This window comes from Rhododendron vialii, chromosome 12a (genome assembly GCF_030253575.1).
Source record: "Rhododendron vialii isolate Sample 1 chromosome 12a, ASM3025357v1".
NCBI lineage: Eukaryota > Viridiplantae > Streptophyta > Magnoliopsida > Ericales > Ericaceae > Rhododendron > Rhododendron vialii.
In genome coordinates this window covers 23,721,955-23,738,589 of record NC_080568.1, presented here as the reverse complement: position 1 = coordinate 23,738,589, position 16,635 = coordinate 23,721,955, and the positions used below count along the sequence as shown (strand labels likewise).

General features: G+C 38.5%; 1 protein-coding gene across 1 annotated transcript; it reads right to left on the bottom strand.

The window, feature by feature from the left end:
- Nucleotides 1-1,836: 1,836 nt before the first annotated feature.
- LOC131310097 (nucleobase-ascorbate transporter 7-like) lies at nucleotides 1,837-7,076 on the bottom strand. Its single transcript, XM_058336908.1, has 14 exons — nucleotides 6,602-7,076; nucleotides 5,924-6,021; nucleotides 5,632-5,808; nucleotides 5,443-5,543; nucleotides 5,160-5,235; nucleotides 4,991-5,050; nucleotides 4,687-4,871; nucleotides 4,062-4,158; nucleotides 3,650-3,736; nucleotides 3,382-3,440; nucleotides 3,180-3,271; nucleotides 3,025-3,102; nucleotides 2,762-2,922; nucleotides 1,837-2,350 (listed from the first exon to the last, which is right to left on the bottom strand). The coding sequence occupies exons 1-14, from the start codon at nucleotides 6,735-6,737 to the stop codon at nucleotides 2,132-2,134; spliced, it is 1,626 nt and encodes a 541-aa protein (XP_058192891.1). The 5' UTR covers nucleotides 6,738-7,076; the 3' UTR covers nucleotides 1,837-2,131.
- Between the last annotated feature and the right edge of the window lie 9,559 nt (nucleotides 7,077-16,635).

The following is a 16,635-nucleotide window of genomic DNA, read 5'->3' as shown; positions in this document are numbered from 1 at the left end:
GCTATTGGGATTGTTAGTCCGATCCCAAAGCTGGAGGGGGTTAACAAACGGGGTCTTAGAAGGCCAAAGCTTTGATGAGATCAACTGATCGAATGGCTGGTAGGTTCAAAGCGTATTGGTTTATATCAGCTAGCTAGTTCTTGGTACAGCTGATGGAGAGTCGTCTTCTCCATTAGTAATTGTTTAATTTAGAAGAGTCTTCTCAGCAATCATATTTTACAAACTGGTAATAGCAAGCTCATAGCTGGTACTATATGTTTGTGATTGGTCCGTTTGCACGAAGCGCAAATTTCGTTAATATTGTCCCCCATTTTGATCTTGAATTACAGGTAGGAGTGTTTTTTGATTTTGAGATTGATCAGAAGTCGACACGATGAGTTGTGGATGGTCAACGTGCCACCCGTTGTGTGATTTGGATTATGTCACATCACTCACTGGGCTGCCTTGGCCTTTTGAGAGTTACTTAGCAACAGCGAAATCGTAATAGTTCACAGAAACATCTTTTCATTCCGTCAGTCCATTTCAAATGTTTCGCTTGTCATAAATTTGATTTTGCCTGATTGCTAATTACTAACGTCCCTCCTGTTTAGCCATGTACGTAGACTTTGTTTTTGACGGGGTAACAACTATATATAGGGGCTCGAATAACTAATCAATGACGCGACAATTGGATTCTTAATTATATGATCGAGATTAATCGTAAATTCCTTCTTCAGTTTCTTTTTTTCTTTACGAAGCAGAAGCATATTGCATTTATAATAAAAATAAGTATAAAGGACACTACTAGTCCGAAAAAACTAAAAAAACAACAGGAAAAAAAAATATATAAAATCTGCAAAAAAAAAAAAAAAAAAACAGTAATAATAGAGGAAAACCACAAGTCCATTCAAGGCTGAATTTTGGAAGAAGCAAATCCGCACATCAAGCAAAAAGCACCAAGACGGTCGTTTTGCTGCTGTTGTCGTTGTCGGTTATCGTCACTGGTACCGGTACCACTATTGGTGGATCTCCACCACCGTTACCTCTGGAAGCTGTCGGACGGTACTGGAGCTCTAGATACACCGCAGATTGATGGTGGGTCAACCCAAGAATAGAGGAAGAGGGGATAAACTCATTCGAGGGTGAGAGATGATCTCAAATCTCAACCCACATCCGCAGAATGAGAGAGAGAGGAGAGGAGAGATCAAGTCTAGAATAGAATCACGTGAATAGAAAGAGAGAATTCCTTTTTTTCTCTTCTTCTTCTTCTTCAATCCCAACGAAACACAGTTTTTTTTTCTGTAAGCGTACATATTTTTGTCTAATTCGTACGAAGGCTAACCCATATTTTACTGGCCGCGGAAACCGACGGCAGCCACCGACCAGGCGTATCGACAGCCACGCAGGGCCCACTCTAGGCTTTGCACAGATGATTTGAGTAGTTCAATAATTTTAAAAAAAACCGAGCAAGCCAATGAAAAATCAGCTCAATCTGATATGTGCAGGTGCTTGATCCAATTTTTCATTTTTTTCACAAATTCGGAATCTGAATGATAAAATAAAAAATTATTGAACAGCTTGAATCGTCCGTAAGGATTCCGTAGTGGGCTCCGCCGGTCACACAGGTACAGTCGGTGGCTGCCATCGGTTTCCTCAGACTTTTCGATTTTACCACATGAAAAGTCAGCTTCCTTGGAGACCTGGCAGAGAGTTGGGCCAAATGTACTAGTAGTACTGCCTACAGCCCTTTAAGGACCAGGTGACCAATTGATACACGTTTTAGTTCAGGACCTATAGACAATCCAATGAATGAAATGATTCACTCCAATATGTAAATGCGGTGTTAGGTAAACGATATAGATGAGGCTTGAAACCAACCTCTGAAGATATTCTTCTCATACAAAACAAAAATAAGACTTCAAAGCTAATACTGTCATACATATTGTATCAAATCACCGACTCTCAAGTGTGATCAAGTGGGTCTCATTGCGCCCGCCGGCCGGCTCACAAACCCAAGTTTGACATGTGGAAAAAGGACGATAAAGCTGCAAAAAGAATGCAATAATAAAGTGCAATACCACCAATGAGCTATTTGGGGACATAACTCCATGACTCGATCATAAGCCTATGTTTGATTTCCCAAGACCCGAAATTACACAGATGGGAAGAACTTGTTGAGATTGAAGGGCAGCGAATAGAATTCATCACTCCTCGTATCTGTCTTGAATGATCGGAACCGGTCCCACCAAGGCATCCCCCGGTCCTTCCTGGTTGCGCTGACTTTCCGCTGCAAGGTGACATCTAGGAATAGTGCCAATAAACCAGCAACAAATGGCTCTGATGAAAACGGCACGTTGATCATATCATTGAACTGCCAAACAAGGTGCAATCTTAGGTGGGGCTAAAATCAAGAAATACTAGTAGCTCTAATAGGATGATTGAAGGTAGGAGTCTAGGACTGTGTTGTTTAATGTTTTGAGATCCTCTACACAAAAATTGCTTATGCGAATGCTACATGAATTAAAAAGTATGTCATGTTCACTTAGATCACTTGAAAACAAACTTAAACTACATGAAAACAAACGTCGTTTTGAAGCCAGAAAAATGAAAAATAACCATGTAAAAGCAACATTCCGACTGCTTCTTATGGCATTATTGTCTCTCTCTTTTTTGGGTTCGAAATGGTTTTGTTTCGAAGTAGTCTAAGTAAAAAATGCAGTAGTTTTGGATATGAATATTGAGTATCCAAATACAGACTATTATAAGGGTTCAGGGGAAATACCCATCTTGCTCCGGTGTGGACAGGGCCATAACCCTTAACTGCTGTGTACTCGTTGAAATACTGTGGTATTGATAAGCCCATGAAAATTGAGAATCCCAGTATGAACTTTGTTCTGAAGCTGTTTAAGTTACAAAACTGTAGGAAACTGAGACCTCCAGCTCCTAGCGATGCGTAATTTCAGACAGAGAGAGATTATTGAACTTAAAGAGATAGATCACTCATGACTCAAATAATGTTTTGAAGAAGAAGGGCTTGTAACATACCTACGTAAGCGAAGAAAAGACAATACAAAGCTGCAATAATTGGCGCCGGAATTGAAGCAAAGACCGCCCCAAATTTCCCTGGAAAAGCAATTTATGTTATATGCTAGGATCAAATTTTATGCGGCAATGGAGTGGTTAGGGAGTGAATAAGTTACCAAGTATGGAAAAGAAAATCATGAAACCAGCAGATATTTGCACGACTCTACGGCTGCCAACTCGTGTCAATGCAAGCAAACCAGCATTTTCACTGGTTGAGAAAAAAGCAAGGTTCTCAGGTTAATCTAATAAAGGAAATTCGATACACGATTGACAGATAATGTTTTCTAAGTACAGAGGTTTTCGGTGTTAGAATCTTACATAGACACGGATGATCCATTCCCGGTTCCAAATAACCCAGAGAACAATATGCCTACTCCCTTGGACAAAGAAAAGTGATTAAATTAGAATGTTTAAAATTACCACCCTGGTAACTATGAAAATGGAGAAAACACTACTCATTGTACTTTTTTTTCCTACTGAAGCATTATCTGAGTATAACCTATTTTCTTTGGCGATTTCCTCTTTAATCATAGCTAGGTTGTTAACTAGGAAAAAACTGTACACAGCCAATTAGTTGTTCCCTTACCTGCCAACCTACACCACGGCTGAGAATAGAAGGTGGCAAAGGAGTTGCACTCGCATACCTTGAGACAGCAATGAAGGCACCAGTGGACTGTCAACAGTTTTTGAACTATGTCAAGAAAACATATACTCAATAGAATTACACATCACTGAAATATATCAAGCATGTCTGAAGAGTATTCTACACCTAAGTACTAGAAAATGAATTCTAGAATCTCTTCTTGACCTTTTAACACATCTCACGCACGTAACAGAACAAACTTCTGCTCCCTGACTAAAGCATGCAAAAGCAGATGGCTTAAGAAGGAAAATGGCAGTAGAAAGGTGATAGGCAGATGGATTAAGGAGAAACAATCCGAATAACCAATGAGGAACTCATATTTAGTTCATAAGCACTAGGGTAGCAGTCAAAAAACCTCAACAAGAGCGACAAAAGAAGCAGCCATCATAGCAAAAGCTTCTCCAGCATCAAATGTTGGAGCTCCCCATTGAAATGGATATGGGACCCTTATCCTGCAAGCAACTAACAAGAACTTCAGAGGTGAATAATGAATGGCAGCACACCAATGAATCAATATAAGTCAGGATAGTAAAAATCACTTCATGTCAGTTTGTTTTTTGTGTCGTTCTTTCAGTGTCAATTTCAATGTTTTCATACAACATCAGTGTTCAGGAGAAACTATGGTTTCGAGAATTTAGGAAGATCTTTTTGTGTTCTCGTATAAGCAGTTTATTTTCCAAAAAAATTCTCAAAAACAAGTTCGAAGTAAATCAACGAAACAAGCTTTCTGGAAATTGTTGTAGAAAACTGATTCTGACACAATAACCAAACAGAGAATAAATATTTGGGAGAACATCTCATTATCACTACCACTTCAAGCACTTAGACTAACTTTCTAGGTGAAGTGGGTTAGTAACAAGCATTTTCCGGTTCAATCAGTAAAATTTCAATCAACACATGACCACAACTCAAGACTAAATTGAACATCAGAAGGAGATGCTATCTGGGTTGAAGAGAACTATCAGCCGATTCAGCCTTACCATGGAGCTGCACTTATGATTCCAGCACGATCTGTTCGGCAGCTTAATTGTGTCTTTGGTGGTGCATTCTTGTACGCACCGCCCACAGTGAGTAGGTGAGCATAGATCCACACGATGATTACAGAAAATATAACAGCAAAGCGATCAAAGATATGCCTATCTCCACTTATCAAATGAGGTATATACTGCATAAAACATCGAGACAAGTGATACCAGTAAGCGAGTTGATGTTAAACACAACCATTAATGTAGTAGAATATGCAGATTATGGTAAAACACCGACTGGATTTTAATAACAAGTTACCTGTGAAAAGATAACTAGAAAGATGAGCTGGGGCAGTCCAATTTCCACGCATTTTGTAAGCTACACATCCCGAAAGTGAACACCACTGTGAGAATCCAATAATAAAGACGAGAAAAGTTAATAGTAAGGTGTATGAGATGAACTTTTCCATTGCAAAGGAATCACATACCAGAGGAAATCCAAACTCATAGAGCCCAAAGCCCGTCAAAGCTACCAAAGGAGCAGCAGATAGTGGACTCAAGAACCTAAAACGCGTTGAGAATATTGAATACAATGAAGTAGATACAGAGAGATGGCAAGAAACCATGATAAAAGATTCCTTAAGTGACAACCAAAATAGTACAAATGATTGCATAATTGGATTTTGACTTTTTCTTCGTTGTTTTTGGCTATCAATCACCGTATGAATTGAGCAAATCAGTAGAACTACCCCTAAGAAGGGCTGAACCAACCTTGTGACATTACGCCAAAGGCCACTAAAACCAATGACAATCTGAAGAGTTGAGGCCATAATAAGGGCTCCCTGGATACCTCGCATTATCTTCTCAAATTTCTGCAAAAGCATCACAGAAAAAGGGATGAAATGTTACATAATTTTGTAGACGTTCCGACATGAAATTTGTTTGAGTTGATCAAGCTACCTCAACAGGATCTAAAATTCCATTGTATCGACCAGCCAAGACAATCGAAAGTGTCGTTGGAACAAAGGTGTAAGACCCTCCAATCACAGCAGGTAATCTGGTTCCAAACAATGTCTGAGTCAATGTGTTCAAACCAGCAACAAACAGTAGCGTCTGAATCACCTTCGCTTTCTCTTCCTGCGAAGAACCAATAATCGATTGACTGATGAGGAGCTAATTTTTGGGCATGTTCATATAACAAAACTTGAATAAGTATAATTATATATTGGTGCGAGATTGATATTAGCCTTACATTTCCTCCTCCCATCTGGGGAACCAGAGAGGAGGGAATCAGAACTGTGGTCCCTAGCATCACAAGGTAGTGCTGGAATCCAAGTAGTATAGCCTCGGCTGCATTTATGAACAAGCCCACAGTTTAGAACAACAATAGCATCAAAATCTACCCACACAATCACAAATGCTGCTTCAAGAAAAACAAGAATATGATGAATGGGTCCAACAGGGTTCTGGAAAGCCTACCAGTTGCAACCAGAATCATAAAAAAACACATGATTTACTTTCTCCATACAGAGAAACAAGTAAATAGCTTGAACACATTCCCATATAAACCAGCTCGCAAGAACAACCAAAATATCTGAAGGTTTTTTTTTTTGTAAAGTAGGGTGTCCCAGACTTGCACACACTTTAGACTAATTCCTACAACCCCTCACACAACCGTTTCACACGTTTGCGCGTGGGGATGAAGTCGCCCTAGAGTTGTTGGCAATATCTGAAGGGTTTTGTTCCTATGGTATTAATAGTTGGACAAAATTTATATGGAGCAAAAAAGAAAAAATGCTCTAAAGCAGTGGTTTCAAGAAAGGGTTCTGTAGATTTCTATTTGTATGCCATCATGACGTACATTATACATATAGGTATAGGTGGACATGGAATGAGGAAATTAAGGAGGAAGGGAATGAGGGAAACTGACGCCAAGGAGGAGGACTGGTAATGCAGTAAGAAACACTGGGAAGCTGATCTTTGGCAGGATGAGGCTGCAACTCATCCTGCTTGGGCGGCGGTGCAGCTCCTCCTCCTCCTCCACCACCTCCATGACCACCTGCCATTGCTCTTCTCTTCCCCTTTGCTACTTCTTACTTTCTCCCACTCCAAGCTATAAAAGTCTCAAACCCCTTCGAAATAGTTAAAATAATCAAAAACCTCCACACAAAACCCAAATCCCGGAATATTTCGAGTAAATTAGCACACCCAAAAAAATGGTCTCTAAAACCAAGATAGCTCACTGCCCAAGAACAATTCTCACCACCCCAACATACCCATCAGTAGTGGAGCCTACTGAAAATGCAAGTGCGGTATAAGGGAAGTCAAACGGTGGAATATCGAAAAGAAAAGAAACGGGCCCAAAAGAAAAGTACTGTAAACACCTCTCCAAGAAGAAGGAAAGCGAGTATGAAGGTGGGAGCAAGGATTTAAATATTGGTTACATTGCATATTGGCCGTTTTCAAAAATTTTACGATCGTCACCATTCGATTACTGTTACGTATCATTCGTTACCCCCACTTCTGCTACCTACCGCTACAGAGTTCTTTACCTCTATTTAAAATTTTGAGCGGGAGGGGACAGGGGAGAAGCAAGGGAAAAGAGGGAAAAGCAAAATACCCAAAAAATGCCAATATCCGTGCCTCTGGCACTGCCAAAGGAATCTCTCACTTGAGTTGTTAATGTCATTATTTGGGGCCTACACTCTGCAGTCTGCACTCGACACCTTTTCCCTCCCTTGAAAAGATAAAGTTTTCAAGGCATCTCTACCGTCAGCTTTTTTTTGGTAAACTCATTGTACGTGCAATAGACAATAAAGAAGGTTTAAAAGAAGAGATTAATGTGTATGTATGTGGAACGCGGGGTGCATACTGTCCCCAAGTTCCTCATCTGGATCCATCGTTTCATTATGGCTGAACAAATCTTAGGTGCCGACTAAGATGAAATTTGAACCGTTCGTTACTGAGCGCGGACGGCCCAAGTGGGGACAACATGCACAGTCATTTCATGTATATGTTTGGTTAGTAACAATCTTTTTCACATCTTCAAAGTAACCAAGCAAAAAGGGAGGAGCATGTAATGCAGCCTCCCAATTTACCCGGGAAAGCTACCAAGCGGCCGATCCGGCCGTTCATCTCGGCAATTGACGGCTCGGATTTTAATTCGAGCAACGGACTGTTCATATTTTTACTACCTCACATTAGATCCAAGTCATCTGTGCTAAAATAAATAGCCGAATCGCCCGCTCGGCACCGTTGCCAAGCACCCCGCTTGGCTACATCTCCCATTTGTGTTACTATTTGTAGTATGCAGCACTGAAGTTTTCTCTAGGAAAAAGAGTTTCCTAGGGAGAAACACAACGAACAATTGCAACAACCGGCCTCTTTTTCTCTCTCCCTTTGTTTTATTGCAAGACAATTCAGTTGCAAAAATTCAGAGTCAAATATTTGTCGTGCGAGTCTTTTGAGTGCATATGGCCAAAAACTAAAAAGAATCCTTGCAGACCTTTTTCTGTATAACAGAAATTCAGGGCAGCATCTATTTGATGTCATTGCAATATTGCATTATGAGTTAATGACATTCGGAGCAGCTACATTTTTTAGGAACTGTGTCACAGTTGTATTTAGTGCCCCACTCTGGACTCACCTTACACAAATCCACACGATTTTCGAAAATTATTACTCACCCTGTTCATTTTTAAGTGTCCACTATGATTCTGCGTGTCATTTTCAATGACTTATATCTTTCGACGTATATTATATTTATGTTTTAAAAATTATTCTCTTATAGAAATAATTGAGATCTATAAAAAAATTCATATTGCATATTTTTAACAATATACGTCGAGAGATATATGTAATTGAAAATGGGAAGCAAAACCGTAGTGAACACTTGAAAAGAGACGAAGGGAATAGTATTTTTCCACTTGCTCCAGTATCCAAAACATAGATTAGGAAATACAAATAAATTTGGGGTATTTAATCCCTACAGAGTTTGCATTTAATTGAAATAACAACAAAGACGGAATAACAGTAGAAGATGGAAAACCAATGAATGGGTCAGCGCACTCCTTGCTAGCAAGTCAGCACAACAATTCGCCTCCTAGTACTCATGCTTGAGGTTTGTCACCATGATTCCCTCCATTAGGAACCTGCAATCAGTTATCAAATTGCTCAAAGGATGAGCTGTTGACTGGTTTCGGTCTTGAATGGTATTGATCACTGCAATAGCATCAGTACAGATAACAATATGGGAATAATGAAAATCATTTGCAAGTTTGAGACCAGAAATGTTACACACACAGCAAAAGTGCACAGATTTTGTGCACAGATTTTTTGTGGGGTTCACTACGAGTCCTACATAAATAATCCAAGCCGTTCATTAAATGTAAAATATTTTTTCAAGGGCTTTCGCAAAAAATCAGCTTAATCCAACACCTATAAGTGCTCGATTCAATCATCTAACTTTTCATTATCCTGAAATTCGAATGAAAAGTTAAATGATTGAATCGAGCACCTATCAGTATCGGATTGAGCTGATTTTTCGCGGAGGCCCTTGAAAAAATATTTTACATTTAATGAACGGTTCGGATTATTTGTGTGGGACCCGTAGTGGGCCCCACAAAAAATCTGTGCACAAAATCTGTGCACTTTTGCTGTGTTTGTAGCATTGCTGAGTTTGAGACCATCCCTTAAGGCCCACAACTCTGCTGCGCGCCTGTTACGTACAGATCATTAGTCGACTTTGATGCATGAGGTGGGAGATTTTTTTATTTTTATTTGGTCAAACGGGAAATAATGAGGTGGGAGATTTGACAATACCATTTGTTGTTACATTTTCATATCAAATTCTAGTGATTAATATTAAAACTTATGTTACATTACTTTAAGTTCATTTGTTGTTAATATCTCTAAAAACGTGAGAGTTATGGCATTGAGAGTTCAAACACTGGAAAGTTGAGTTAATATATGCTTTAGGTTTCAAATGTAATAAACTTGAGGGGTTCATCGAGTTTTCTATATAAAGGGATACAATGGAACGTTGAGTTAATATGCTTTAGGTTTCAAATGTTAAAAACGTGAGGGGTTCGTCAAGTTCTATATAAAGGGATACCTACGGTTATTCTTAGGCAGACAAGTGAAGTAGGAAAAGAAGAAAAAAAAAAAACTATTTTCACTATACTTACCCCTAGTTTTTTTCGGGCAAACAAATGCATGTGTTCTATTTGGTGTAGCTTTGGGCTCACAACACTTGTTCAGAGTGTGTGAGAGCCATACAACTTGAGTGTTGGGCTGTTGTATCCTGACTCTGGGGGAGAATAGTTTGTTGTCTGCTGCATCGGTTATTGGGAATTCTATCCACTGTAGAGGCTATATCTCCTGTATCTATATCTCTCTCTACATGTTTTAATCCATTGAATAGAGTTAAGTTTGGTTTTCCCAGCTAGATATAGTAGCATTTATACTCTTGGGATCTGGTAAAATCAGTATTTTTTTTTTTTTTTGAACGCAAAGAAAATTTTGTATGGTAAGAAAATTTGGTGTAGTAATCTCGAGGACTGGCTTGGCAAGGGAATTAACAATACTACTATATCTTTTTATTCTGTAGTTTTAGACATTCATGTTGTAATGGGCTTCTCAAGTTGAAAACTGAATATAATCACCGCGTTATTTTTTTTACCAAAAAAAGAAGAATATGATGATCACTGGATGTGTGCCATACGGGTCCAAAGACAGATATTTGGACCCAGTAATCCGAAACCCCTTTAACGTGGCCTTCACCTCCGCTCTTAATTCTCATTCTGCATTTGTACTTTTATTCTCGTACTTACGATTTTTAGTTGTTTTTGAAGTTTTGGGAAAAAACTTTCACGCTCGCGTCCACGCACCTGCACCAATTCGCCGTACTACATGACTTAGTGGGTATTTGCAAAAACGAAAATACTATGCCCACTGACCTTGGGAGTCGGTGAACTCCCACCGAACAACATACGACGTGGTTAATTTGGGTGGGTGTTTTTTTTGGTGTTGAAACATTTGGTTTTATGATTTTCTTAGGGCTCTTCAGCTCTTCAACGAGAGTCCAAGAGCTAAAAATTAATTATGACCTTTCAGGATAAAATGATCAGAAAAATAAAAATTTTGCACTGGTTCAAACGGATTGAAAATTGTAACACTTAATTTTTTTCATTTGGTTTTATGGTTCTTTTAGGACTCTTCAACGAGAGTCCTAAAGCTAAAAATTAATTATAACCCTTTAGGATAAAATAATCAAAAAAATAAGATCTTTGCACCGATTCAAACGAATTGAAAATTAAAATATTTAATTTTTTTCATTTGTTTTATGGTTCTCTTAGTGGTTTATATATTTAAAAGTATAATTAAAAAAATTAAGTGTTCCTATTTTCAATCCATTTGAACCAATGTAAAAATCTTATTTTTTTGATCATTTTATCCTAAAGGGTCATAATTAATTTTTAGCTCTAGGGCTCTCGTTGAAGAGCCCTAACAGAACCATAAAATCAAATGTTTCAACACCATAAAACCCACCCAAAACGACGTCGTAGGCTGTTCGGTGGAAGTTCACCGACTCCCAAGGTTAGTGGGCGTAGTGTTTACTCTTGCGAAAAATTATTTTGACAAATTTTTTAGATTCTAGTTTCCAAAAATCATGTCAGAATGTTTGTCAAAAATTCTACGTAATTGATTTTTACAATACATTGAGATCCTTGAAAAAGAAAGAAATTCTCAAAATTCTAAAACAACACAAATTCTCAAAAAAACAAAAGAAATTTTCATAATCTTTTTTTTTTTTTGGATCCGCAATTTTCATAATCTCGCAATGCAACAAATTGGTTTATCAACTCCTACCGAAATACAAAATCTGCAGGAGGGCAATGGAGTATTTGCAGGAGTTTTTGTTTGCAAACTCTTTGAATACTCTGACTAATGTTTCAACCGGGGAGGAAGCTACAAATTCGTGGATTAGGCCTCCAGACGGGTTTGTAAGATCAACGTGGATGGTTTATGGAAGAAAGACTCGAGGAAAGGAGGCTAATATGTATTGTGGTTAGAGATTCTAGAGGTCTTTTTGTTGCTGCTTCTATGGGTTTTTCACAGTGGTGTTCATCAGTTGCTGAAGCTCTAGCAATTCGATAAGAAGTTCAGCTTGGATTCTAACTTGGTTTGGGGTCTATTCTCGTGGAAAGTGATCTTCGATTGCTGATAAAGATGCTTAATGGTCAGGTTGCAACCAAGCAAGAGTTAGAAGTGATCATTCATGATATTCAAGTTTTGAGCAAGAATTTCCAGTGCTGCAGCTTTTCTTTTGTTCGTAGGACCAAGTAATAATGTTGCTCATGTGTAGGCGGGTAAGGGTTTGAGTGGTTCGGGTTATAGTCTTTGGACGGAATTTTCACCGTTATGGTTACTTGGTCCCTTTTTAAGGAATGGGTATCCCGATTGATGTATCGTTCCTGACGTAATAATAACACCTGTTATAATTGTGAAAAAAAAGTCCTACCGAAATACGAAATCTAAAATCTAGCAGTAACTGAAACTCAATCTAAAATCTTTATCTACAACCATCAGGATGACACTCAATCTAAAATCTTTGTCTACAACCATCAGGATGACAGGATCACGCCCTTGCCCCTAGGGTTGTAAATGAGCTGAGCACTTCGCGAGTTCGGCTCGGTTCGGTTCGGTTCAAAGGATAAATGAGCCGAGCTCGAGCTCAATTTTTTGGCTCGTTTGATAAACGAGCCGAGCTCGAACCTAGCAGGGCTCGGCTCGAACAGGTTCGCGAACAGGTTCGTCTCGGCTCGAAATATATAGGTTCGGCTCGACTCGACTCGGCTCGAACATGCCAATATATAGGTTCGCGAACAGGTTTGTCTTTGCTCAAAATATATAGGTTTTGCTCGGCTCGGCTCGAATATGCCAATATTCGGTTCGACTCGGCTCGTTTAGCCAATTTTTAATATCAAGGCCAAAAAGTTGACGAATTCGAGCTCGAATTCGAGCCAAGCCGGCTCGTTTATTCCAGACCGAATACTAACGAGCCGAGCTCGAGCATTGTACATGTTTATCGAGCCGAGCTCGAGCTGAACTTTTCCGGCTCGATTCGAACTCGAGCCGAGCTCGAGCCAGATGAATTCTGATCGAGCCGAGCTCGAACATGCCGATATTCGGTTCGATTCGGCTCGTTTACACCCCTACTTGCCCCTAGGGATGGCAATGGGGAGGGTCGGGGGTGAAAACCACTATCCCCCGTCCCCAATCCCTGAACCCAAATCCCTCCCCATCCTCGCCCCGATCCCCACCGGGGATTTATTTTTACCCTCCATCCCCACCCTAAACGGGGAACGGGGTTCCCCGCGGGGAATCGAGGATCCAAAGATTCCAAAACTTAAAAATAAAAAAGTCACCTGCCACTACAAAATACAAACTATGAAACCAAATTCAAAAAAAAAAAAAATCTAGGCTGCCATTATAAACCAAATGCCAAGGAAAACAACAACAGTTGCTGCCATAGTGCCATTACAAACCAAATTGAAATGAAAACAATCATATATCTGCTGCCATAGTGCCGTTACAAACTAAATTTAAATTAAAACAGTCACATAGTTGCTGCCGTAATGCATTACAAACCAAATTGAAATTAAGTTAGTCGATTTCTTCTCCATAACAGCATGAACAACTTTAGTCTGAAGATTAGTGAAGCCTGGAACAAGAACACGAGCAAGAATGAAATGTAGAGTCATAGAGATGGTGGGGAATGAGGATCTTGTGTGTGTCAGTGTGTAGGGGTGAGACAGTGAGAGAGATAGTGTGAGAGACTCCAAGACTGTGAGTCAAGATATATATATATATATAGAGAGAGAGAGAGAGAGAGAGAGAGAGCGAGAGAGAGAGAGAGAGAGAGAGAGAGAGTGAGTGTGGAACTGGATGGAGACGTAAGTCTCTAGGAACCCTAACTTATGTAGGCTAGTGGCAGTGGCGTAAATAAATGAAACCGTAACTTTTTAATTCTTATCTATATAATATGGGAGGGTGGTTTTCAAATCCCCTATATTTTCTCCTATATTTTGGACCATAGGATCGGTACATATTTTTTCAACGACTGAGATCTACAGGTAGAAGGGCTAACGATATATTTGGAAAAGATGATACAAATATTCCTACCTTCTATCTAGCTAGCCGAAAATATGGAAATGATGGTACAATGATATATGCAGTAGTAAGCCAAAATATATGGAAAGGATGGTACAATGATATATGCAGTAGTAATGCCACATTCTAAAATTTCGGCCTTCCTTCTATCTAGCTAGCCGAAAATATGAAAAGGATAGTAAATATTTTTTCTGCAGCTGAGATTTACGAGTAGTAGGGCTAGAAATATAATTGAAAAGAATCTGTCTATATGGTACGGAAAGGTGGTAATTTGAAGATAGTTGTTAGAATCTATGTCTATATTAGAAGATAGTTGTTAAAATTAATTAACCAAAAAGGTGGTAATTTGAATGGTCGAACAAAAAGGAAAGGTAATTTGCACAATATAAGGGATGATATGGGTGGATTAATTAGAATTTAGAAGATAAGAATAAAAATTAATGGCTGGTAATTTGCACGATATATATGGCTGGTAATTAGAACTTAGATGATATGGCTGGTAATTTGCATGATATAAGTGATGATATGGCTTGATTTGAAGACAATTTGTTATTAATTAACCAAAAAGGAAAGGTTTCTACCATAAACGCATCTATATATGTGAAAAGCAAAGTTTCCTTTGGCTTCGAACAAAATTGGTATAAAACGTTTGTATTTTCCATCATGGTTCACGCCGCCAAATCTTCATGTTTTGCCAAATCTTCATGTTTTGAACCCTTCATCTCTCCCAAACCCAATCATTGTGACTCAGTGTCGGTAAGTCCCTCTCCCTGTCTCTCTTTTATCTTTTGCCCTTTGCAGTTTTTGGTTACTTTGCCATGGTCACGTTTGTCTCTCCTATCAATTTCGAGTTAATAGATTTAAGAGTTGAAACTATTGACCAAAGACTGCAACTGAAATCGACTTTCCATGGTAACAATCTCCCTCGCTCTTTTTTCACTTTATATCGTTCTCTCTCTTTTTTTGCCTCTAACAATTTAATCTTTTTTTTATCCTGATTCCTAACACAAAACTATGGGTGTTTCCGAGTTTCTTCTTACATAGTTATCTTTATTTTTATGGTTAAACTGGGAAAAAGAGCACGTGATTGCGTTCTGGGGCTTCTTCTTTTTTTGTACTATTCATGATTAACATGTTAGGTTTTGATTCACTTACACTGTGTTTGGTTTGCAGTTTTGAGATTTATTTTTGAGATAAAAAAGTTCTATAGGTTTGCGTATTTTTCCGTCTTTAGTAATTTTTTTTAACATTTTAACAAACTCTTTTACTTTTTGAATAGAGGTACATTATGTACATCCAAAAAGTAAAAAATAAGTAAAAAAATTTGACAAAAAATCACTAAAGACAAAAAAACACTGATGACGAAACAGTCCAAAAATTTGGAGAAATTATTTCTAAGAGGAGAACCAAACTTATTAATCAAGAAGAGAGTAAGGGCCAATCAAGGAAAGGATTTGCCGATGCACACTTGCGGAGGGAGAAAACCTGAAAACATGAGGTAACATTTTTCCATTTTTCCATTTATCTTGCTAGATATTTTTTACATTCTTTGTACCCATAAATTTGGACTAGGGAAGACAATCTATGTAATGTGGAGCGATGGTTTTCATGTTTATGTTATGTAATCACTATCATAGTGCACTGCGTTTTATTGATATAGTTTCTCTTCATCGCCCACTAAAATGTTATATTTTGGTCATAGCGATGCCCTATATAACAGATGCATATGCATATGTAAGGCCATGAATTAATTAGCGTTCTGCATTAGGAATGTTGTTTTTTTTTTTTTTTTGATATTCAGGAGGGTTGTTTTGTTGATCATGACTTTGGTGGAATAAAAAGATTTGACGATCTAGCTTTGGAGGATTTGTCAAAGAAACACCTCTTAATGTAAGTATATATCGAGACGACTCTTTTTGAAGTTAGGGAAAATGATGGCTAAGGACGTGTTTTGATAATTAATACCCGCCGAGGACATTTTCAGTATTAAATGTTCTGATCTTGTCCTTAGCGGGTATTAATTATCAAAATACGTCCTGGACCGTCATTTTCCCTTGAAGTTATAGTTTGTTGAATTCAAAGTTTTATTTTGTTTTGTGCTCATGTCTTGCTGAGGATTTTGGAACCGTATAAGTAATTAGACTGTACGTTAGGATGGAGCTGTTTTCTTACATGGCTTTTAGCATTTTGTAGTTTTGTTAATTTGCTTTTTATCAGGTTTATATGAAGCAGGGGTTGGTGTATATGAAGCAGGGGTTGGTGTTGTAGATGGTAAAAAAGGCATGGGAGAGTTACGGGAAAATACGACGATTAAGGTGGGCGGGTGCATAAGGATCACATGCAATAGATTCTAGTTTCCGTGCAAAAATATTGCGAGACATGAGTTCCTACTACTATTACTAGAGGAAGATGAGAATAGGGGATTTGATTATGATAAGTAGTTAATAGGGATTTGAATGGGATGATGTGGGTTAGAATATGAAGGAAGATTCGGATGTAAGTCATGATAAATTGGGGTTTGAAATGTATTACGGTTAACTGTGTTTAATAAGTTAGAGGACGGAGATGAGTCGCTCACTGGTACTAAGTCTGGTTTTTTAATTACTATTGTACATGATTTATTGGACATGCAATCACATTACGTTTGGACGTTTGTAATTTATTTTGTTTCAAGTGTGGCTGACTCTCGATGGAATTGTTGAATTCTAGATTACTGGATGTGGTCCCCACTAATTAGGAATCGATTGTGTTGGGATCAAGTTATGTGAGTGTGTGTAAGCACGGGCAATT

Excerpts from the sequence above, each read along its gene's own strand:
- LOC131310097 (XM_058336908.1), bottom strand. The coding sequence starts at position 6,737 with ATGGCAGGTGGTCATGGAGGTGGTGGAGGAGGAGGAGGAGCTGCACCG. Across the intron at positions 3,103-3,179 it reads GATTTTCTTTTCCATACTTG|GGAAATTTGGGGCGGTCTTT; the intron begins GTAACTTATTCA and ends TTGCTTTTCCAG. Across the intron at positions 2,351-2,761 it reads TCCACACCGGAGCAAGATGG|TTCAATGATATGATCAACGT; the intron begins GTATTTCCCCTG and ends CTTGTTTGGCAG.